The sequence below is a fragment of the Ictalurus furcatus genome, chromosome 16 (genome assembly GCF_023375685.1).
Source record: "Ictalurus furcatus strain D&B chromosome 16, Billie_1.0, whole genome shotgun sequence".
NCBI classification, from domain to species: Eukaryota; Metazoa; Chordata; class Actinopteri; order Siluriformes; family Ictaluridae; genus Ictalurus; species Ictalurus furcatus.
In genome coordinates this window covers 15525053-15549483 of record NC_071270.1, presented here as the reverse complement: position 1 = coordinate 15549483, position 24431 = coordinate 15525053, and the positions used below count along the sequence as shown (strand labels likewise).

General features: G+C 40.1%; 1 protein-coding gene across 3 annotated transcripts in view; it reads right to left on the bottom strand.

Moving 5' to 3' along the window:
* Positions 1-937: 937 nt before the first annotated feature.
* ltn1 (listerin E3 ubiquitin protein ligase 1) overlaps positions 938-24431 on the bottom strand; it is a 31729-nt gene continuing 8235 nt past the window's right edge. Inside the window, exons 11-30 of one of the 3 annotated variants that reach the window (XM_053645128.1) lie at positions 23991-24032; positions 22977-23175; positions 21814-22053; positions 21409-21562; positions 19048-19189; positions 18544-18751; positions 18123-18282; positions 17820-17924; positions 14931-15073; positions 10818-10953; positions 10269-10413; positions 9933-10146; positions 8274-8511; positions 7987-8067; positions 7451-7637; positions 7065-7236; positions 5272-5492; positions 4253-4447; positions 2625-2792; positions 938-2427 (exon numbers count right to left, since the gene is read on the bottom strand). In XM_053645128.1, the coding sequence (XP_053501103.1) occupies positions 2365-2427; positions 2625-2792; positions 4253-4447; positions 5272-5492; positions 7065-7236; positions 7451-7637; positions 7987-8067; positions 8274-8511; positions 9933-10146; positions 10269-10413; positions 10818-10953; positions 14931-15073; positions 17820-17924; positions 18123-18282; positions 18544-18751; positions 19048-19189; positions 21409-21562; positions 21814-22053; positions 22977-23175; positions 23991-24032 (3213 nt within the window). In that variant the 3' untranslated portion in view covers positions 938-2364. The other 2 variants (XM_053645131.1, XM_053645130.1) reach the window with 2 other exon arrangements.

Genomic DNA, 24431 nt, shown 5'->3' with positions numbered 1-24431 from the left:
ATTATTATTATTATCTTTAATGGTATTGATTTTAATCATGAATAAGAGGGCTGAATTTCCTGGTGAGCTTTAAATCTTTTCACTCACTGTGCTGGTGTATTAACTTACTGCTTTATACTACAGCAAATAATCATCTCTTGCACTCCCCAGGGTTCCTCTTGTCTGTCCCAAAACCTGAGGCGCTGCTACTACCTGAAAGGGAGCAAGGCGCCACCACACGAGGGAACTAAAAAGAAATAAGCTTTTCTCCCCCTGAGAAGAAGAATAATTTACCTTGACTGGACCACTTTAAAGAAAAGTCTCAGATCTGCACAAAAAAATAATCATCTCAGATCATGTTCTAAAACTGTAGTTACAGAAATGTGTCATTTTAATGCATCACATTGACGGCTTTAATTAACATTTGACAAACTCTATGTCTTTTATTTGGATCATATACATAAGATTCACAGCAATTTGGCACATAGATTTCATTAATACCTGTAATTTATTCTTTGTTTGTGATGTCTTACATAGATTAGGGTACTTACTAAGTGATTACTACTACAGGTATGTAGTAGTAATAATAATAATAATAATAATAATTATTATTATTATTATTATTATTATTATTATTATTATTATTATTATTATATAATTAAAGGTAATTGTCTAATCAGTAGACCTTGGAGAGGTATTGAAAAAAGGGACACTCAAATGGGATGAATATTGGTTCACCAAATTTTACGTTGACAATATAACTAATCAGAAGCAGAGCAACACCACCACTGTAAAAAGAAAAGAAATACACAATACACCAATAGTACAATTTGCAATCAGCAATACAGTAATGAATTCTGAAATGACCTGGAGTGTCAATGTCATTGATTGGACATTTAACTAAATGCTGAGCATGTTTAAAAGACAAAACTTTTGGTAAATAGACACAGGCAGGGCAAACAGGGACAGGCTGTTTATTTATCTTATTTATTTATCTGGCACACTGATCCTCACTGACGACCTCTATTAAATATTTACCATTCAGCAGATTGTTCAGCTGTGATTTGATCACAAATTCTTGTCACCTCTCACTATTTCCTGTTGGGTTTACACTGGGGAGAGGGGGAATCATTTAAAAAAAAAAAAAAAACCATAATGCACTCTTCCTATAAAGGCCGCCAGAACAGATGCTTTTTCACCAGAACACATTTGTCAAAACCACCAGGGAGTATATTTTGTACACACTTCCAGAGGACAATACTTGTAGCGAGTGGACAAAATAATATGTGCATGGTTGGTTTCAAATGCTACATTATTGTTATAGTCAAGTTTTCTTGGAACACCATAGCTTTAATCTCAACTTCATCTATGTTCTGTGTGTTGTTTTATATCTGTGAATTTCGCATATCGTCCGTGTGGGTTTCCTCTCAACAACATGCTGGCAGTTGGACTGGATACACTAAAAGGTAGGTGTGAACGAATGTGCAAATGTGTGTGTGGGGTATATTCTCGCTTCATGCCCAGTGTTCCTGGGACAGGCTCCAGATCCATCATGACCCTGACCAGGATAAAGCATGAATGACTTTTTGGCAGCATTTACATGAGTCATATATTGCTAACACCAATGCTGTTATTATAATTAACAATCGATTTATTACACCCTTGGAGAGAAGATAAAAGCATTGTAAATGTCTGACTTAATATGGGTCGATTGCATTAAGAGTCTGTACATTAGTAGGAAGGAACGAAGGAAGTAGGAGTCTATGCAAATGACTGCAGAAACATCATATAACAATTTTACTATAAATCAGAAAATGAAGTGGTTCTATACAATTGATTAACATGGTCCCTAGCATAGCACCACACAATATTCTGATATCCGGGCCAATTTCAGTGAAAACAGCACCGGGATTTACAGAACACAAAAATATTCCCTTTATGTATGAAATTAAAGATTACTTTAAAATGATGTTGTCATTGACAATCCTTTATCAGCTCCATGTGATAACAGGATATGCAACGAAGCATCTTGGTTCAGGAACATTGTCCTTTTGCAAAACAAAATGAAAGAGATGCAACAAGGCGGTCCAATCCAGTCCAGCCCGATCCATGGAACAGACAGCTTGGATGCAGTGTCAGTCTCTCTGGTCTGAGTAAATAGGTCTAATCCATGCCATTTCATTGAGTCTTGTTCATCATTCTTCTCAGTGAGGAGAGAGAGGTGTAAAGGCCAGTGCCTGCACGATCACTAAAATGGGCTGCACTGACCAGAACAACTTCTGTCTCACTCAAAATGATTTATGTTATAGGCCGAATATTTTTTTCTTGCTCTTTTTCCCCCATTGTGTCAATGTTCAAAATTCAATCATTTGTCCGTGATGGAGTTTAGAAAAAGGTCTCCCTACACAGGGGGCATGTGGACTTGTTGCTTGATGTAAACCATTTATACTGAAAAAAAAAAGCATGAAGAATTATACACAAAGAACTGAAAGCACAGGATGAACAATTTACCATGTGTTTGAGATACAGCATGCATGCGTGTAAGAGAGAATGTGTGAATGTGTGTGTGTGAGAGAGAGAGAGAGAGAGAGAGAGAGAGAGAGAGAGAGAGAGAGAGAGAGAGAGAGGAGGGATCTGATACTTACCAGACAAGCAGAGTGGAATTTCTTCTTACAGGTGCGACAGGCTTTCTTAGGAAGTGAATAGTTGGATCCATGGATGACAGAGAAGCAAATCATGCAGTCCTCCACTCCCTCAAAACGCTTATCCACATTGTTCTTCCACAGAGACAGACCTTCCATTATACTGCCATTCTACACACAGCATACACGGTACACACAGTCACATACAATTTGCAAGGCAAGTTAGTATTTGAGTATACCAAAGTCTAGGTGTGAAATAGTGATAGTAGCTCTAGACAGTTGTTTTCCTATGAAACTATTTTATATGCAATGGTAATCAAAAGAAAAGGGAAGTTGAAGCTAATTTCAAAACTGAATTCCATTATCAAAAGGAATTGTCAGTAAATTCCAGTTACATTTATATAACGCTTTTCTAGACACTCAAAGCACTTTACATAGTATGTGGCGGGGGGATCTCCTCAACCCCCACCAGTGTGTAGCATCCACCTGGATGCCATAGTGCGCCAGAACGCCCACCACTATTAGTGGAGAGGAGAGAGTGATGTAGCCAATGATAGAGAAGGACCAATGGGAGAATTTCACCAGGACACATGGGTTATACCCCTACTCTTTTACAATAAGTGCCCAGGGATTTTTAATGACCACAGAGAGTCAGAACCCCGGTTTAATGTCTCATCCCAAAAGACTGTGCTGTTTTTACAGTATAGTGTCACTGGGGTATTAGGACATACACCCACTGCTGGCCTCTCTAATACCACTTCCAGCAGCAACCTTAGTTTTCCCCAGAAGGTCTCCTATCCAGGTACTGGCCAGGCTCAACCCTTAGCTTAGCTTCAGCGTGAAACCAGACAAGAGCTACAGGAAGATGTGTCTCTGGCCATTGTTAATTGGGAATCATTTTACCCGATTCTTATTTCTAACATAGCTTTGTGTGTATTGTTCCTGGCTCCAAGGGGGGGGGGGGGGTTGGGGGTGCAATTGAACTGGCAGAGGAGTTTAAGGTCTTTGTTATGCAAATGTGCAAGACTTTAATAACTCAAGTTCACTACTAATGTTCAGATTGAATCACACACATATTTGGTTCTTCCCCCAAACTGTTGCCACAATGTTGGAAGCACACTATTGTCTTGAATGACTTTGCATGCTGCTTCATTACAACTTCCCTTCACTGGAACAAAGAGGCTCAAACGTGTTCCAGCATGATAATGCACTTGTGCACAAAGCAAGCTCCATGAAGACATGGTTTGCCAAGGGTGGAGTGGAAGAACTCAAGTGGTCTGCACAGAGCCCTGACCTCAACCCCACTGAACACCTCTGGAATGAACTAGAACTCTGACACCAGGCCTCCTTGTCGAACATCAAAGCCTGACCTCACTAATGCGCTTGAGGCTGAATGAGCACAAATCCCCCACAGCCACGGTCCAAAATCTAGTAGAAAGCCTTCCCAGAAGAGTGGAGATTATTATAACAGAAATAATCTGGAAAGGGATGTTCAATAAGCACATAAGGGTGACCTGGTGAGATGTCCACAATCTTTTGGCCATATACTATATGTGTTGGACATGGCAGTAACAGTTAAGGAGGAAACTCCAGTGTACTTCATTAGTCTTTTTCATCCAATCTTTTCCTACCTGGTGTGTAAGGTAGGTGCTGAGCTGCAGCATCCAGTTGCGCCACTGCTGCACTGCGACACCGACCCTGCGGCCACTCTCTACAATAATGGAGCCCAGCGGGTAGTTCTGAGGCAGCTGGATCACTAGCTCAATAAAAATATCATCCACTGAGTATGTCGCGATCACCTCCCGTGTGGCAGAGCGGGCTTTGACCTGTAAACACAGACAGGTGCCTTACTGGTACACATAAAAGTTCAACAAACAGCCTTTGGCTGGTATTAGATTCACAGGGTGACATCTGTAATAAAATCTGTGCAGGTCTCGTTCCATAATAAAACTCCAGATCCAGAGAGCTCTGAATTATGTGAGAAAAGCTTACTATTAATATAAAACAGGACACACACATAACACACAACAATCATGATATTGTGGTATATGCAAACAAAACGTGAGGCTTTATACAGGCTATAGCTCTCATTAATAGACCATTTAATCAGCTTTCGAGATTGCACTTTTTTCCTTTGACTTTCTTCTTTCTTTCAAATGGCCCCTAGTGAGAACAATACAGTAGCAAAGCAGCCAGCATTTTAGGTTTACTAAAGTAATTTAAACATTCTCTGGATATGCATACAAGAAAATGGAATTACCTTAGCTCCCTGTGGATTAACACTACACAAAAATGCACCCACAGACTCTCATAAAACACTATTTTTGCATGAAAAATCTAATCGTATACTGGACCTGCCTGCCGGTTTTGACCACTTATCATCTAGAGCAATAGCGGTATTCCAGCTCAGTGAACTCAAGCCATTTTTAATGCTACTTGTTTTCCTGAGCACACTCCAAGTGTGCAAGCATGTAGACAGAATCAAAGCATTATTGCTGCCAGTGCTATGTTTTATTTAACAGTCCTTTTCTGAGCAGTTGTCTGCGATTCCAAACAAGCCTCCGCCAGCTGACGTTTAGCATAAACCATTCCACAGTGTTTGTCGCAGCATGTGAAAGCCTGATATCGAGTTTACTGCACTGTGTCTCACCGTCATGCTGTCGAAGGTCTGCGTGCTGGACTGCACTGAGGCAATCTCCTGCGCTGATAGCACACTGCTCACATATTTGCTGGTGAATTTATCCACGGTGCTAACCACACGCTTCTCCTGACTGTTCCACCACAGACGCACCATTGCAGGCAGATCCTTCAGAGCGCTGTAGTATACAGAGCAGGCCAAGTGCGGAACCTCAGACTGCAAGTCGTCCTTCTCTGTCACACAAGTGAGCACACACAAAACTGAAGACGTACTGAATTTTGAGATCCAACCAAAAAAATGTTCTGCTTTATCAGAAATGCTTCCGAGAACCACCTGAAACAAACTTCTGAAAACTTGGAACATTCATGTATGAGGTTCTTGGGTATTTGCAAGGGAAGTGGTGTACTAAACAAGTGAAAGTGTGTGTCTGTTCAAACTAAGCTGCAACATGTTACTAGTGTAGATCAGCTATATTAAAGGGATCCTTCATAGAAGTGCAACTTAACATCTGAAGCTACAGCAATGATTGATGTCATGGTTTATCTTCTGCTAATTACAAATAAGAACTTAATCAAACAGCCAGTCAAACAATTTGCACTCCTTTTCCTTCCAATTTAACTAGAAATCGGCCAGTTGTCTCTAAACACTGACTGCAAATGAACCTGGCCCTTGAAAGAGCAATAAATAACGTAAAATATATGTAACAAATATGTCATTTAATTAACTACGTACAGTTGGGTCAAATATGCAGAAGATGCTGGAAATGCAAAGAATGTGCAGGACCTGGAGGATTTTTCTGAAGAACAGTGGGCAGTTTAACTGCTCAGGACAAACAAGGGACTCATGAACAACTATCACAAAACATAATAACAGTCATAATAACACCACACAGTATGTAAACTTTTGAACAGGGTAATTTTTTATAAATTCAGCTATTATCTTGTCTTATGGACTATATGTAAACATCTGTTATGAGAAATAGCTTATTCAGGTAAGTACTAAATAAAATAAAATAAAAAACAGCATGGGATTTTTATGGTCCCCTTATTTTGTTAACAGTATTGAGATTTAGCAGATTCTGGAAGGGGTATACAAACTTTTGGGCACAACTGTTTAAGAACTCATAAGGAATGTTAAGAAGTTAACAAGTTTTATCGATGTTACTCAGTCAACAAAATAATCAAATTAAGACTGAAGCTGCAGGCAGTGTTGGGCTCCCTGGGTCAATCTTGATCTCAGGTTACTGTCTGAGTGTTGTCCCCATGTCCATAGAGGTTTCCTCTGGGCTCTCTGGTTTCCTCCCACCTACCAAAAACATGCATTCTATCCAGGTGTACTCCTGCCCTTCTTGGGATAGACTCCCAATCCAATGCCACCCTGACCACGATATAGCATTTACTGAAGATGAATGGATGACTGAATGAACTCTTAAGACCATAAGCTACTGGATTTCAAATGTAGAGATGCTATCACTTTACTAGTGGGAATTTATTTAAGCTAATAGCGTTACTACTTGAGGTGACACTAGAGCCCAACACTGCTGCTGTGATTAGATGAATGCTTTAGATGAGAGACTCTTGAGATGCAGAGCTGAAGCTCTCGTCCGTTTCCGCCCTATATCACTAATGGCTGATTGCGGTGGACTAAGGAGCACTTTCCCAAATCGGCCGGCCCACATGTTTTTCTGACCTTCTGAAGTTTTTGGAGGCATGTCTAAAAGAGAGACTAAACCAGCCATAAATTCCTCATGGCTCTAATTTGTGATAAGTGAGCTTAAACATGAACCTAAACGAGAATGTACTCACGATGCAGTGAGAGAGACAGGCTCTCAGTGAAGAAGCTTTTGGGCTCTCTGCTTGCCGTTTCTGCCATCTGCCCAGGCAGTGTTGGGTTCTCCGGCATGAGCCGAAACAGGTGCAGCAGCAGCTTATGCAGTGAACGAGTCTTCTTTAAATGCAGGCAGTATTGAACACGCAGCTGTAACACAACATCATCCCAAGTGGATGAGTAAACCCACTTACAACCGCATTACATAGAGAAGCACATAAATGCTTGTCTGTTTAAAATGCAAACCCAAACCTGCACTTGAATTTAAATAAATAAATAAATAAATAAATAAATAAATAAAATAAAACTTCATGTGAGTAAAAAAGAAGACACGCTGGGAAACCGAGTGTGACAAGTACTATACCTGGGAAGGTGCAGCCTTAAAGAAGATGAGAAGGAGTTTCCAGGCCAACAGATATCCCAGGATGCAACAGTGCTCCATGCTGAGAGGTTGCACAACAGCAAACTCGCCCACTTCTACACTAACCAAAATATTCTCCACCAGCTCCTCTGTGGCTGTGACAATACTCATAACCGCAGCCGGAGGAGACCTGCAAAACAGAGGGCCGTAGAGTTGTTTCACATTGATTTTGTTCATTTGCTCCCTGTAGAAACACAACCCTAGGGATGGCTCCTGATTAATGTGCTGTTCTCAGTTATAGACTGTTTAAAAAGTACACAAGTTAAGGTGCTAATGGATTTTTACAAGCATATTTCACTATAGCATAATCATTATTCTCATAAATTTGTGACTTTTGCTTTCTATTAAAAGTCACACGTCAATGCAAAAATTTAAAATGCAAAACAAATTTAAAAGGTTTCTATTGTTTTGTTGTTGTTTCCAGTTCTGTAACTGGTCCACAATATTGCACAGTATGACTGCGTGATGTATGATCTTACAAGGATGGCTCTTCCTCGTCTTCATCTTCAGATTTGGTGCTGGCGCCTTCGCTGTCACTTTCTGGTAGGGAAGGCATTACCCTGAAAAAACATGAATATTTTATTTTAAAAGAAAAAGAGAGAGAGAGAGAGAAAGAGAGAGAGAGAGAGAGAGAGAACACCAACACTAACAACTTGAACTAGTGGTTCCATTACCATTATAGTATGTTATTGTATGACGGTTCTTGTTTTGAATTGCTCTTGCTCCACTCCAAATGAATTTGTATAATGATTAGCCCCTGGCTTACTTGTACAGCATGTGGTAGACAGCTAGCTGCAGTGGCCGGCTCTTGAACAACAGCAGCGGTGTGAGTGTGTTCAGCAGTGTCTGCAAGGCATCGGACAGACTGCTCCTCTGGTCGGCCACAAACCGAGCTGGGAGTGTGTTGTGTGTGAGCAGCTGGACAGGAATGTGCCCAAGAGCTTCACCCACCGCCTCCACCACAGCCAATGGGAACATCGGTTCATCTGGCTCAGAAAACTCCACTACGGTAAACAAAACACCATAGTCAGATTTAGTCTGGAATTAATGCTCGAGGCATTAAAGAATCTGTTTCACAACAGCTTCTGAATGTTACTTTTAAGGCCAGCAAGCTTGAGGATGAAAAGAAAAGAAAAAAAAAAACATCCTTTGCATAAATGAGGCTAAAACGCACCATGTGTTCAGTACTCCAGCTATTCATAGAAATGATAGCTGTTCACATTGCTAGTTTTAGCCAAGTGTTTGAATAAATTGCAGCCTCATCAGGGGTTCTGATGAATAAAATAAATAAATTAAAACTACAAGACTCCCAAAACTTGGTTTAATTCCCAAGACTTGTTTTATCCCCCCCCCCCACCATGATGAATAATAAATAGCTTGAAGTGCTAGTTCTGTAAAAATGTCATAGATAACAGAAATATGGCTAAACTTTTACCCACATCAAGAAATCCAGATTATAGGAATATGCTAATTGGAAAGAGATCCAACTTTAGAGGAGCCCATCCCTTTCCCCTGCAAAACTAGATGCTGGAACATGATTGCCTCTTATAATTCATGATAAACTAACTCTTGCCAGTCACAAACGCAGTTCAATACAAACGCAGGTTATCTGACAAGAATTTCAGCTCCCTTTAGTTTTATTTTTTTCCCTTTAATCATTTTCTACCCGCTGCCTACCACCTACTATCACTCAACAGCTACCATCTAGGAAGAGTGAGGGCTAACTCTGACAAATTAATTCCCCCAAAAGGATTTAATCCTAACCCGAAATCCTGCCGGGCATGTTGTGTATGCTAATACAAAAAAACAAAACAAAACGGATATCTTAAAGCAACCAAAAAAACAAAACAAAAGAAGGAGAACATGAACTTACATTGCTAAATCTTATTTGGTCTCGAGCCTTCATTACTAAACCTACTATGTCTGACATGATTTGCCAGCTGCAATTACAAAACCGTTCACCTAAAAACATGACGAGACAGAGAATAATCAGTATATTTGTGTTTGTTTTGTTTCCCCCGTGTTGCTGTTTGGAGAATATTAGTTTAAATACAGCATACAGAAAGTGTGGTTTTGTGATTTCAGTGGATTTTACTCTTCGCTCATGCGCAAGTCAAAAAAATAAATCTGAGCTGAAGTGTAAAATAAGGGAAGCACGAGGCACAGGCTCGAATTTGACACAGCTCTATCATGCCTCTGACTCGGCCGACGTGGATTGAAACTTGTTCGAATGTAAGTGAATGAAGTTTTGATGTGATGCTTGACATGAACCTTGACGCGACGTGATGTCCGATGTCAACTGGTCTGTAGTAAATAATTTAGAAATTGTAGAGTGGCTGTCACACTTTCCCGTATAAAACCAATCAAATGTGATGATGGTTGTAACCACGCTGAAGGATAAAGTTGTAAATAAAGCAGGACTCACTGGGAATCTTGATCAGTAGAGGCAGTAGCAGATTGTGGATTCCCTCCACGAAGAACTCCTGCCATTCGGAGCTGAGATCAGGGGGCAGCTGCTCCATTACACCAGCAGGTGGTGCTGTGAAGAACTCATTCAGTGTGACAATCAGCTCACAGTTAGCCTGAACAAACTGTTGCACACACGGGTTCCAGAAGGCCCTGCTGCTCTCACTGGCAGTCTATGGACAAACACACAAACACTTGCATATGAGAACAAGCCTGGTTCAGTTCTAATGGTTCATCTCTAAAATAAATGATGACAAAACAATTATGAACAACTACCAAACAAGGAGCATCTTACCTCCAGCCAGGCCAGCATGGAGCACAGTAGGAAGTCCCAGTGAGTGTTGCCGAGGACTGTGGGAGAATGATTCACCAGCCGAGATAGGAAGCGCATCATCTCCACAGGCAGGGCCAGCTGTGCGGCAGATGCTTTCCCCAGGTCACTGAGGATGAACAGATGAGAAACGGAGACTTGGGAATGTTTTTCAAACCTCCGAACAAGACAATTAATATATCCAGCCGTTTCCCAAAGCAAACGATGAACTCCTATACACCTTTAAATACGTTATCCTCTTGTGAAAATGTGATGCTGTGGTCAGATATGTAAATGGCTTTATGAACAAACTGTATCTCTGTAATAGTCAGAGACTGATTATGGCAGACAGCATGACAGCAATTGGAAAGTGAAGCTAAAATATTCAGACGCTTCAAGTGTAGCTTGCTTGAGCATTTTTGTTATTTCACCAACGTAAAGAAGTTGCTGATGAGATGGTGTCGTTATTAATACAGTATTATTCATTACACTAGGCCTGCATTCTTTCTGAAAATTATACACAGATCCACAAACCTGTTAAAGAGAAACCATTCTTCTTTGCTGTTGCGCCACTCGAGCATGGTGGCCATAACAGCCAGCAGAATCTCTTCTTCAACAGGAGTCGCAGCCTGCAGACAACAGTCAAGCACCGCTAGGCATGCCCAAACACCTAAAAACAAAAACATTCCAGTAAGCACAAGACAATCTTTTCTTAACAGCAATTTTGACAATTGATTAAGGTTCATTTATGTTGAAATGCACTAAAATAAATTGTAATGTGAACTTTTGGCTTGTTAAGAAATACATGCTTTTACGAAAGATGGCAGAACAGTTATCTTTTATTCAGCATTATTTAGTCAGGGTTTTCCCTATGATAGAAAGGCTTAGGCGCAGCGCCTAAGTGTTTCTGCGGAGCACCTTAAGCTGAAAGAATGTAAAAAAAAAGCGACATATCAGAATGAATGTAAAAATAACAGTGAGAGATCTTGTTAACATGTGCCAGACATGTTAACAAGTCTCTGATGTCTCCAAGTCCAAGTCTCTGAGGTCTCCAACTCCAAGTCCAAGTCTCAAGTCTTTGAGATGGAGTCCAAGTCAAATCTCAGATCTCTGAGGTCCAAGTCAAGTCTCAGGTCTCTGAGGTCCAAGTCAAGTCTCAAGTCTCTGAGGTCCAAGTCTAAGTCAAGTCTCAAGTCTTTGAGGTCCAAGTCAAGTCTCAAGTCTTTGAGGTCCAAGTCAAGTCTCAAGTCTTTGAGGTCCAAGTCAAGTCTCAAGTCTCTGAGGTCCAAGTCTAAGTCAAGTCTCAAGTCTTTGAGGTCCAAGTCAAGTCTCAAGTCTTTGAGGTCCAAGTCAAGTCTCAAGTCTTTGAGGTCCAAGTCAAGTCTCAAGTCTTTGTTCTATTTTTAGCAATATTTCTCTCAGCTAGTTATTGTAATTAACAGTGTATGAGGCTAAACCTTTTTTGAAATATTGAAACTAACTACTTCTACAGAAAGTCATGTTCATTTAATAAAATTTGTCTAATAAAGCACACAAGGTTTTACTTAAATCATTAATTTAATTTTTATACAGAAACAAAAAACGAATGCTTTCGAACTATAAGTAGTGGTCACGCGGAACTCAATTTTTAAAGTCATTTTTATTGGAAATTCAGTTTGAAGAAATCTTCCAGCTTGACCAGCTTGATTACTCTCCCGTCAAAGTGCCCTTCGGAGGGTGATTTATACCATTTGGAACGGAGAGACCGTCAGCACAAGAAAAAAAAAACGTGCTGTGTATTTTGAGCAATTTGAGTTGCCGTAGCTTGTTGTAGTTATCAAGCAATGATAGGTAAGGTAGTCTCCCAGGGAGCGCCGAGGGTACCAAAACCCCCGTGTATAGATGCAATTTAACTTGGTAAACTTGCATATATATGCATATGGTCGCTAATACTTTGGGGCCCCTGACGGCTGTGTAACACTGCAGCTTTCCTTTGGATTAATTGATTACTTTTCAAATTAAATGACACAAAGATTATCACAAGGTAAGACTTGGCTATACTGTTATTGTTTGTTGTTCATTGATATAACATCACTTTTCCAAAGGGTGATGAACACACACCTTGCAGTTATCTCACTTGTATATAATAATGCTGGTTTGGTGTGTTTAGAGATGAACTGATGTGATATTTGGTGCTGCAGCATATATTCTATTGATAGAGAATGAATGAATAAGGAATGAATAGAAAAATGCAGTGTTTGATGCTGTCATGTGGGGTAGTAACGAGAGAACGTAATCGGGAACGCCAAACCAAAATGACTTGTGCTTTTCATGTGTCTTTGTCTTCAAGTCCAAGCCAAGTCTCGAGTCAGTTGTTCACGAGTCCAAGTCAAGTCTCGGATCAGTTGTTCACGAGTCCAAGTCAAATCTCGAGTCAGTTGTTCACGAGTCCAAGTCAAGTCTCGTGTCAGTTGTTCACGAGTCCAAGTCGAGTCTCGGGTCAGTTGTTCATGTGTCCAAGTCAAGTCTCGTGTCAGTTGTTCACAAGTCCAAGTAAAGTCACAAGTCTTTTTCTGCAACTTAAGTGTGACTCGAGTCCAAGTCGCAGACTCGAGTTTCCATCTCTGCTATGTTCTGATAAAAAAAAAAAATTAAAAACAGAGAGGTGGCTTGATGTCAAACAGAAATGTAAGCTGGCAACAGGAATGACCTGCCAATCAGCAATCAGTGTTTGGACAAACGTTTCTGTGATTCAAATGCTCATTGCTAAGGTGATTGGATATTTCTCTGTACCGTCAACTCGGTACTTACAACCACTGACACGGATAAGCAAGTTGCAAGCCATCAATAAGGTAAGCCTCAAATAATAAATGAAGTATAACCTTTTTTTGTTCGAGAGTAATAATTCTAGATGTTAACAACAGCGACAGCAGACAGAGAAAAGATATAACTAAGATGTAGCCTATTTTACAAGTTAAGAAATTACTAACCTAACTAACTTACATAGACATTCACGATTGTAAGTTACATTAGCCAGTGAAGCTAGTTAGTTGATGTTACATAAAGATACCTCGACTGACCTAATGTTAGTATCTAATGTGGCTTGGTAGCTAAACAAAGTTAACTTGTGTTCACACGTAACGTCTTTTTATGATGGAAAGCGCTGGTCAAAGCATTTTTTTTTAAATAGGAAAAATGCTGTTCCAAAATGCAGTTGAGAGCATCCCAAAAGAAGCTCAGGGCATTTTTGAAAACACGCTCTACTCCATAGGATTATTATGTAAAACAGGTGCCGACATTATGTGTGAACACAGCCTTAGGTAGCTATGGATGTTAGACTACAAAAAGATTCATTAAAAGATTTTACAGGGCCAACAAAACTAGAAAAGTGGGGATATTTGCAGTTAAAATAAATCAAGAAATTCTCGGTCGGTCTCCTTTATGTCCTTTGGTTGCATTTTCAAAATAATTGCCTATGTATTTCACCATGTTATTTGGTGAAATGAATAGATTTTTGACTTTAAGTACAATAAGTGTTGCCAGCTTTCTTTCACAAATATTGTAAAGGATAATGGTTGAAAACAATTTTTAAAAAAAGAAAAATTGCAACCACCCCCTGGAACCCAGACAGCACCTAAGCCTTCTGAAAACCTAGAGGAAACCCTGAGTTAGTTTAGGAATCCATGGTTGTTGACATGATGGATCGTGTGCTGTACTGCCAACCCTATACTATAAAAAGTGCTTTGCTATAGATGCAGAAGGATAAATGCAAATTAAGTAGCTGGAATTCACAGGCTGTCCACAGGTCAGGAGACCCATGCTGTCTTCCATATATACACTCACTGTTCACTTTATAGGAACGCCATCAATGTACATGTGCACATTCATGCAGTTATCCACTCAGCCAATCATGTGGCAGCAGTGCAATGCATAAAATCATGCAGATGCAGGTCAAAAGCTTCAGTTAATGTTCATTAGATTGGAGAAAAAAAATATCATTTCTGTGGATGGAAACACAGTGTTAATGAAACAGATGAGAGGAGAATGGCCAGACCGGTTTGAGCTGACAGGAAGTCAAAAAGCTACTCTGATGAGCAGAAAAGCATCTCAGAGCACACGTCAACACAACCCTGAGGCGGATGGGATACAGAAGCAGATTACCACATCACGTTCCACTTGTGTCAGCCAAGAACAGGAATCTGGGGCTACAGGCTCACCGAAACAGCACTAGACAGCTAAAGATTGGAAAAGACTTGGAAGATGATGTTTTTCCAATATTTAACTGTCCAGTTTCTTTAGAGACACGGTCAAAGTCACCCCCCCCCCCTTTCTCATATTTGATGTAAACATTAACTGAAGATTCTGTATTTACACGGTTTTATGCATTGCACTGCTGCCACATGATTGGCAGGTGTAGAGGTGTTCCTAATAAACTAAACGGTGAGTGTATATAGTGTGTGGAGTAGTGCAACAATATTTGCTGAAGCACACCTGCATTCTTTCTGCATATAAAATCAACTAATTTAGTCATCTACCTACCCTATTGAGTGTGCTCATAAAAATCCTAGAGATTTGAATGACAAATAACTGGTTCCTGGAGTGTGTGTGTAAATGTGAGCTTTTTGAAATAACATTTTTTTTTTTTAAGTGTAAAATCATTAATCTTACTTTGTGCACAATCTTGTTCATTCTCCTGCCAGTTGAGCAATTCAGCAATGGACAGCGCGATGAGTGCTTCTCTCTCTGTAGTAGTCATATATGGACACAGCACCTGTATAGTGCTCACATTCTGCTCTGAGAGAGGGTAGAAACTAATACACACACACACACACACACACACACACACACACACACACACACACACGCATGCACGCACGCACGCACAAAAAGGAGAGGAAAAGAAACACATCAACATTAAATGGTGCTCTTTTCAGGCTGCCCATGCTTTATGGTTTATTTAAGCAAGCCCAGCTGGGGAGTGTTAATAGATTTTACATTAGTGCTCCATCAGAAGCAGCTGTTGCTGATGAGCTGCTCAAGAATAGCTCTAATCCTGAATCAGGGTATCTGCAGGTACTAATTGATCATTTAAAAAAATAATAATTCCAGGTATCAAGAAAAAGAACAAATAAAAATGTTCCCACAAAACAGTCCTATAAAGAAAGTTTTGACAGCCATTGGTGTTTGTTGCAGTGGTTACCCTAACACCTTGTCCTAACAGCAAACACATCGAACAAGCAACAACAATAACAACTACAGGTGGTGCACCATTTTTTTTTCAAATGGATTCCCTATTTCTATTTTGCTCCAGACTGCTGTACCTTAAAAACTGAAAAGAAAGTCAACCATGCGGCGAAGATATGACGATTTCGCTAAATGTTAGAAATGCTCCCATATACAAAAGCTGTGAAAGTTTTTCTATAAGAATAATATACTGCCATATGCGATACTTAATAATAAATATGTGGTGTAAATTTAGCATGTGTGTTTCAGATTAAAATTACGTATGTTAAGGTGCTATTACATACACCAGCTAAGATACACTCACTGAGCACTTTAAAGGGAACACTATAGTAATACTAGGTAGGGCCTCCCTTTGCTCTCAAAATAACCTCAACTCTTTGTGGCATGGATTCCACAAGACGTTGGAAACATTTCCTTTGAGATTCACGTCCTTGTTGACATGATTGCATCACACAGTTCCTGCAGATTTCTCAGGTGCACTTTCATGCTGTGACTCTCCCGTTCTACCATATCCCAAAGGTGTTCTACTGCATTCAGATCCGGTGACTGGGAAGACCACTGAAGAACATTGAACTCACGGTCATGTTTCTGTTCATGAAACCACATTGCGACAATTTTTACTTTGTGACATGGTACATTATCACGCTGGAAGTGGTCATTAGGAGATGGTAAATTGTGGGCATGAAGTGATGCACATGGTCAGCAACAATACTCAAATAGGCTGTGGCATTCAAGTGATGATTGATATTAATGGACCCAAATTGTGCCAAGAAAACATTCCCCACACGATTACACACCTCCACTAGCCTGAACTATTGACACAAGGAAGGTTGGGTCTATGGATTCATGCTGTTTGGTGCCAAATTCTGACACTGCCATCTGTTTGCCTCAGCAGAAATCAAGATTCATCAGACCAAGCCACGTTTTTCCAGTCTTCAACTGTCTAGTTTTAGTGAGTCTGTTCTCACTGCAGCCTCAGCTTTCTGTTCTTGGATGACAGATGTGGAACCTGACATGGTCTTCTGCTACTGTAGCTCACCCGACTCTCTGCTTCTCTGCTCACCACAATTGTACAGAGTGGTTATCCGAGTTACTGTAACCTTTCTGACAGCTTGAACCAGTTTGGCCATTCTCGTTACACCTCTCTCATCAACAAGTTGTTTCCGTCTGTAGAGTTGCAGCTCACTAGATGTTTTTCTCTATTGCACCATTCCGAGTGAACTCTAGAGACTGTTGTGTGTGAAAATCCCAGAAGATCAGCAGTTATAGAAATACTCAAACCAGCCATGGTGAAAATCACTGAGCTTTTCATATTTCACCATTCTGATGGTGGATGTGAACATCACCCGAAACTGCTGGCCCGTATCTGCACGATTTTACACACTGCACTGCTGCCACACGGTTGGATGATTAAATAATTGCAAGAGTGATTAGAACTATAGGTGCTCCTGATAAAGTGTTCAGTAAGTGTACTGTATATTCACAAAAATTTGCTAACAATAAGTAATTTGTTAGCAACCTATAAATTTGACACTGCATTCATTTTTTTTTCTTCAAAATTACTAATAGAAGTTTCAGGTTAAGCAAATATAATTTTTATATCACTGACTGCTAATTGCTAAACAGATTACTATTTGGTAATTTGCAAATACAAAGCTGCACCATACCATGGATGCAGTTATGGACGGTGTGATAACTCGTCTAACGTCCAGCTGATCGCCCTGCCTCACGCTGGTTAAAATTCAAACTGAGCATTGGAGTATCAATTTAAAAGCACTGGAGAGCAGTCACAGTGTGACCTGTACACCTAGTTAACATGGGGGTGTATTGAAAATAGCACCACTGAGGTAATCTGGATTTATCTTATAAACAATAACCAAAGATTAGACTGAAAAACTGCTGGAGCGTTCATTTGTGCCAAATTAAATACTTATTAAAATAATTCAATCTGGAAAATAAAATTACAAATTGCACAGATACCCTGTGAATTACAGCTACTCAGTTTCCATTTGTCCTTATAGCAATGGCCTTAGATGCTGAAGGAAATGTAGGGTTAGCATTATAGTGCACTATACTGTACATCATGGCAGCTATGATGTATAACTAAAAAAAACTTTGTCAAAAAGTACCATTCTGCCATCCTTAGGCAAGTTCACATCCCTTCATATTACTTTTAAAAAGACCTCCTTAAAAAAAAAGAGCCTTGTGCATTTCAGCATATATTAACCTTTATCGTGTTCTTAAATAACTTTTGTGGTAACCTTTTATGAAATAGTAAAGCACACTTGCCCAAACCTTTAGTACTTCTCTTACCATTCCACGTTATCATAGAGACTCGTGATGCGACTGGCAGCTGATTTGCTATTCTGAATATAGTTTGCCAAAGTCAGTGACCAGAGGGCACAATCTTCTCGCGACCTGCAATTTAACCAAACACGAAACTTTGGATTAATTGCACTCATTAAAAATAAATCTAAACACATTTGCAATCAGGGAAGGTCATTCTAACATGCATCTAAACATGGATATTGGTAATTAATGACAAACTAATTAGAAAATAATCAATGCAATGGAATTTAAGTAGATTAGAATTTGGGCATAGATAAATGGGTTCACCTTGTGAAGAGTGTTTCCAAAACGGCGACTTTATCCGAGTTGCTTGTGTGCACTTTCTGAACCAGGTCCCAGTCTTGAAGCATTTTGTGATAGTCAGACAACGAGCCAAGGCAACGTTCCATCTCTTCACACCACTGCAGTGCGTAGAGAATTTCTGCACCTAAACACGACAAGAAATTCATTTAAACCAGACATCCGGGTTGTACAAGTAATATATTGTTAATATCCAGATGTTATATCGAGCTGTACGTCCTTGGGAGAATTTGTTTTCTTTGACTATTAAGAGAACATTTACAATTTTCGTTCCCATGTGTTCAGTAGAAGTTTGTGTGTCTTAATCTCTTTACGTTAATTACTACAGGCTCATTTTTTTTTAGCTCTCTATCATTCTTTTATACTGTATTAGTGCTTCCTGCCTCACCGGTGTGTCCAAGATCAGAGAACTCAGAGGTGTCTATCTCCTCCTGCTGCTCGTCAGATGGCACTGCACTGAAGATTATCTTGCCCAGAAGAGCACTGACGCACAGGTGTGCGGGGAGTGTGTTCAAGCCCCTCACCTTCCACACCTCCATCCCAGGACACGAGCAAATTGCTCTAAAATGCCTACACAGCAAGGACCGCTTCACCCACTGCAATTCAAACACATTTGTTTAGCAAAGAGGTTATACATTATCCTGTTTTATCTGCACTTTATATAGAAGTCATCATATTTCAAGGCATGAAAATGTACAAATTGAATATCTGCAATACAGCACAATGTCTAAATGGATTTTCACTAGTCAATTTGCTTCAATCAACAAATAACTGGCCTGGTTCATTATGTCAACATTTGAATTGAGCTGTAAAGGCCATGATTAGTTTTAAATCAACCTCACAAAAAACTCAGGCTATGTTACAAGCAGAAAACAACCAAGCGGCTGTGTACCTGAGGTGGCAGGGCTTCTCTGAGCTTGGCCCACTCCTCATTTGTTGGAGTAAGGCAGCTGATGAACTGAGAGAGCAGACAACCATTCGTCTGGGCTAGAGTGTCAGTTAAGCTCTGCACCGCCTGCACCAGAACCTGCAGACTGCACACAGCACACACATGATCACTCTTCAGCTTAACAGCACAGTGAATAATAAGAGGGAGATAAATCTTCTAACAAATCGATATATAACTTAGACCTGCATCAGATAAATAATACTGTTCAAGTTAGACAGTTTAGTTATGGAACACAGTGTGTAAACTGAAGCTAGATTGTTGATCAAGTCCCATCACACAACATTAATTAACTCACAAAATGATTTGTTAATCTATAGGCTTGTGTTGAACATGTCTAGCAAAACCTCTGTGCTGGAAGAATATTCGTGTAGCAGTCTGTGGAAAAACTCTCTGACGTCACTGTGATGTCGCTTTTCTAGACACTCAAATCGCTTTATATACTATGGGGGGGGGGGTCTCCTCAACCACCACTAGTGTGTAGCATCCACCTGGATGATGCGACAGCAGCCAAAGTGCACCATAACACCACCACACACCAGGTATTAGTGGAGAGGAGAGAGCGATGTAGCCAATTCAGGGATGGGGATTATCAGGGGGCCATGATACATAAGGGTGAATAGGGGAATTTCAACAGGTCACCAGGGCTACTCTTTTATGATAAGTGTCATGGGATTTTTAATGACCACAGAGTGTCAGAACCTCTGTTTAATGTCCCATCCTGAAAGACGGTGGTGTTTTTACAGTATAGTGTCCCCGGTCACTATACTGGGGCATTAGGCCCCACACAGACTAGATGTGAGCACCCCCTGCTGGCCTCACTAATACCAATTCCAGCAGCAATCTTAGTTTTCCCCAGGAGGTCTCCCATCCAGGTACTCACCAGACTCAACCCTGCTTGGTTTCAGTGGGCACTGTGGCAACATCCGCCAAAGGGCCAAAAAAAAGGCCACTTTTCTCTAAAGTAGGGTTTTTCTACCCAGAGCATACTTTAACACTACACTTTAAGATGCTATATTTCACCAAAAGACAAAAATCTCACCTAGGCTCTTCTTACAAAGTTCTGACTGACTGCTAAATAAAAAAAATCAGTCTGTCTGTCTAAAGATGACTAAAGCCTTGCTAGCCAAGTGTGGTCTCATCACACAGCAAACATCAGGCTTTGATCACATTTTTTGGATGGCTACATGCCCTAGTGAAATGGACATAAGCCTAATCAATTCAGCTTGTGATCAGATACTGGCTGATGCACATGTGCCACATTCACAGCCTCTCTTTTCACTTTTGGCGATAACCAGCCCTCAAAACTGAAATTGACATACGAGCAAAAGGGAAACACATTTCAGTCAGCAAAGCATGTTTTCAAAACTATATATTTGTGTCCCAAATGATGTACTATACAGTACACTATGCACTTACATTACTCACTATGTACTCCAACATCTTGTGTATGAACTTTAGAAGGGTAGTATTGTCTCAAATGGAACATTGATGATTTTTTACTAATCGGAAGTATAAGCTGTTTCCAAGTCAATGGCAAATGACGTCAAGCGCACGTAATACGATGCTGCTAACTTTAGCCAGAGTCAACGCAAATGAATTTCTTCATTTTACTGTTTATGTCGGTGCTTTTTTGCTTGCACGATCCACAATCAATGTGGTAAGTTGTGGTTGTGGCTATGGCTATGGCTACTGGCACTGTAAACGTGGACCATAGTGCCCCACAAAACCAAAACATAGTAATTACACCTTAATTTAGTGTGTATTTTGTATTTATTCAAGTTTTCACACTCACTTAAAAAAAAAAAAAGTTGTTCTGAGCAAATTTGAGTCAGCGTCAGTGCCTGGTAGCCCCTCCCCTCTTCCGCTACATAAGCAAAGCTGTGACCATTGAGAGCGTGAAGTGTCCAACATTTCACACTTCATGTTTTCACTTGAATAACTGCATCGTCCTTGCAGTCAAAGTGCACTTCTTGTTGGAATTTTTAGTGTCAACACACAACCCACTATTTATACTATAAAATAGCATAGAATCGATTTGGGACCTATATACACACATATTGTATGTATATATATATATATATATATATATATATATATATATATATATATATATATATATATACACATACACACACACACACACACATATTGTATGTATATATATATAATTTGTAAAAAAATTTTTACACTCACACACATATATTCACACAATTTCACCCTGTCAGGGGTTTTCAAAGGCCATCACTCATACAGAACATCTCAACATACTAAGAGGTATAAAGAGAGAACAGGGGTGAGTGGTACCTTTTCACATTGAGAGGAGAGGTGAGAAGTTGGTTTTTAACCCAGACTGCAGCACTGTGGAGGATGGTACCCTTTGTGACACCTGCCCCCAAGTGCGTGACCAATGAGTGCACTCCAACAGTGTATGCATTTTTCAGCTTCTCCCGCAGAGTGTCTGATACACACACATTTACATTTTTAGAGTTCAGACTACTATCAAAGTCAAATAAGATAAGCAATTTAAGCAGTACTGGGTGATGAAAATAATTATGAATACATACTGAAGAACTGTTCAGTGTTAGGTTATTTTTTCCTAAATTAAAGCTGAAAACTACATTGATGGACAAGAAACTAGAAGCAAGCATACACTGTCCAGTCAAAATAGAAATTACACAAAAATGTACGCTTTGTATACTTTAAAGTTACCCGAGAGGTGCGTTATCATCTGATCCTGAGCACACAGCTGGAAGATAGAGAGCAGCAGGTCCTCGGCGGCAGCCAGCAGGAGACAGCCTTTTACTGATGAGAAGAAGTTAAAGGCTACATTGGATATGAAGGAGACCAGAGGTTCCATGTTGCCAGCATCAGACATGCCCTTCGCCTCAGACAGCGTAGCATGAAGCCTCTCAATGATCTGTTCTACGTACACCTTTCCTATCAGAGACTCTGGAGGAGTGAAAATGGGACAAAAATTTATATAAACAAGTTATAAGGCCAAATTATTACTCACTCTAGATACACAGAGAATGTCAAGTTAGAAAACCTAATTAGCACAGAATGTAACACATTATGAACATACATATGAACAGAGTCTCAGAGCAATTTAAGTGTTATACAGTCCCCTCTGAAAGTACTGGAACAGCAAGGCCAATTCTAGTGTTTTCGCTATATGTTGAAGACATTTGGGTTTGAGATCAAAAGATGAATAATGAGACAATAGATCAGTACTTCAGCTTTCATGTCCTCATATTTACATCTAGATGTGTTAAACAACTTAGCATGTGTTAAACAACATGGCTCCTTGGTGGCAGACCACCCAATTTTAAGGTGAGAAAAAATTAGGAACAGATAGTCTTACAGTAAGTAACACTTAATATTTGGTTGCAGATTTCTTGCTTGCAATAACTGAATCAAGCCGGTGGTTTCTTTCTATTTCAAGACATTCCAAATTGTTGTACTGGTTATTCCCAAGGTTTGTGCAATGGCTCTGATAGATCTAGATGTGTTAAACAACAGTTAAGGATCTGGGTTACTGATCAGAAGGTCGGGGGTTCAAGCCCCAGCACCACCACCAAGCTGCCACTGTTGGGCTCTTGAGCAAGGCCCTAAACCCTCTCTGCTCCAGAGGTGCCAGAGTATCATGGCTGACCCTGCGTGCTGATCCTGCGCTCTGACTCCAACTTCCTAACAAGCTGTGCTCACTGTGATATCACGGCGTTGTAATATATATATGAAAAATAAAGGCTTCATCCTCTAGTCAAAAGCAATAGAATTGGCCTTGCTGTTCCAATAATTCTGGACTGGACTGTAGAGTTACAACATTCATTCCATATATGCACTCGGTGTGCATTTTGTCTGTGTGTGTTTACCATCATCAAGCTGCTGAGACAGGGCCAGACTAATGAGGCGCCAGCTGTGATTATGTTGGTCCAAGGCAGATGACGTGTAAGGAGAACCTTTCAGCCCCGCCGCACACAGCTCACCAGCCAGTCTTACCATACGCTCACCTAACACAGATCCTCTTAACCACCCTGCGCACAGCTCCAAATGCCCAGCATCAGCACATGCCTGACACACACACCCCAAACACATACAAAACACCAGTTAAGAAGATATAGCTATCTAAGATACAGATATAGCTATAATTTGTTTCTATGACTGAAAAGTAAAAAATTCTCAACTTTGGAGCAAAATGGGCTATGGTTCTTTTTATGCCACAAGATCACTCAGAACCAATTTCATGTTAATACACCTAAAGTCTAAAAATCTTAAACACCCCAGGATGAAAACTACTACTAAACATTTCAAAAAGCTCAGAACATTATCACAAAAATACAACTGCACTAGTGGAAACAATGGTAAAAATGTGTGAAACAGCAGAGGTTTTCAAATGCATCACAGTTGTGCAACTTCATACATTAGGCCTACTTACTGCTGAACTGCTTAAAAACTGGATTAGAGATTGAGCACTCTCACTTGATGATTTATGCTTTCAGTGACAGAAGGAGAAGGCAGCCAAAATCTGTCATGATGACTGATAGGCACCAAAGCACCATTCTGAAGTGTGCCACCTTGTGCCTATACATATGTCAAGCACAAACTGAGCATCATATTTTTACACTATGTGGCAAAGCAGTTGTGAGTCTATCAGATTTGCAGTTTAAAGGTTTAAAATAAATAAATAAATAGTTGCATGAAGCAACATGTTTTTCAAATAGAAACTCTGGCAACTTATTTTATTTCTATTTAAGCCAAAGAGTAGTTAAGTGACTTATTTTAGATTGTATTTCCATGAAAATGTGTATACTGTGATGTGATATATTCCATAACCATCCAAACCTGATGTACCCAACCCTACACTTCATTACCCTGTCTCAACATACCTTTTGGATAATCTGCAGAATAACACTCCATTTTAAATCCACCTACATGGAGAGAGAAAGAAAAAGAAAAAAAATACACACATCTGAGCAAAATGAGCAAAGTGCATTCTGAGTAGATCCACTGGAAGACACACTATACAGCCGAAAGTTTGTGGACACCTGGCCATGACACCCATATGTGCTTTTTAAAAATCCCATTCCAGATTTATTGCACCTTGCTGATATAATAACCTCAACTCTTCTGGGAAGGCTTTCCAAAAGATTTTGGGGGATGACTCTGGTGATTTTCCCCTTTCAGCCCCAAGAGTATTAGTGAGATTAGGCACTGATGTCAGGCGAGGAAGCCTAGGGTATGTTGGCGTTCCAGTTCATCCCAAAGGTGTTCAGTGGGGTTGAGGTCAGGGGTCTGTGCAGGACACTTGAGTTGTGCTTTGGCAAACC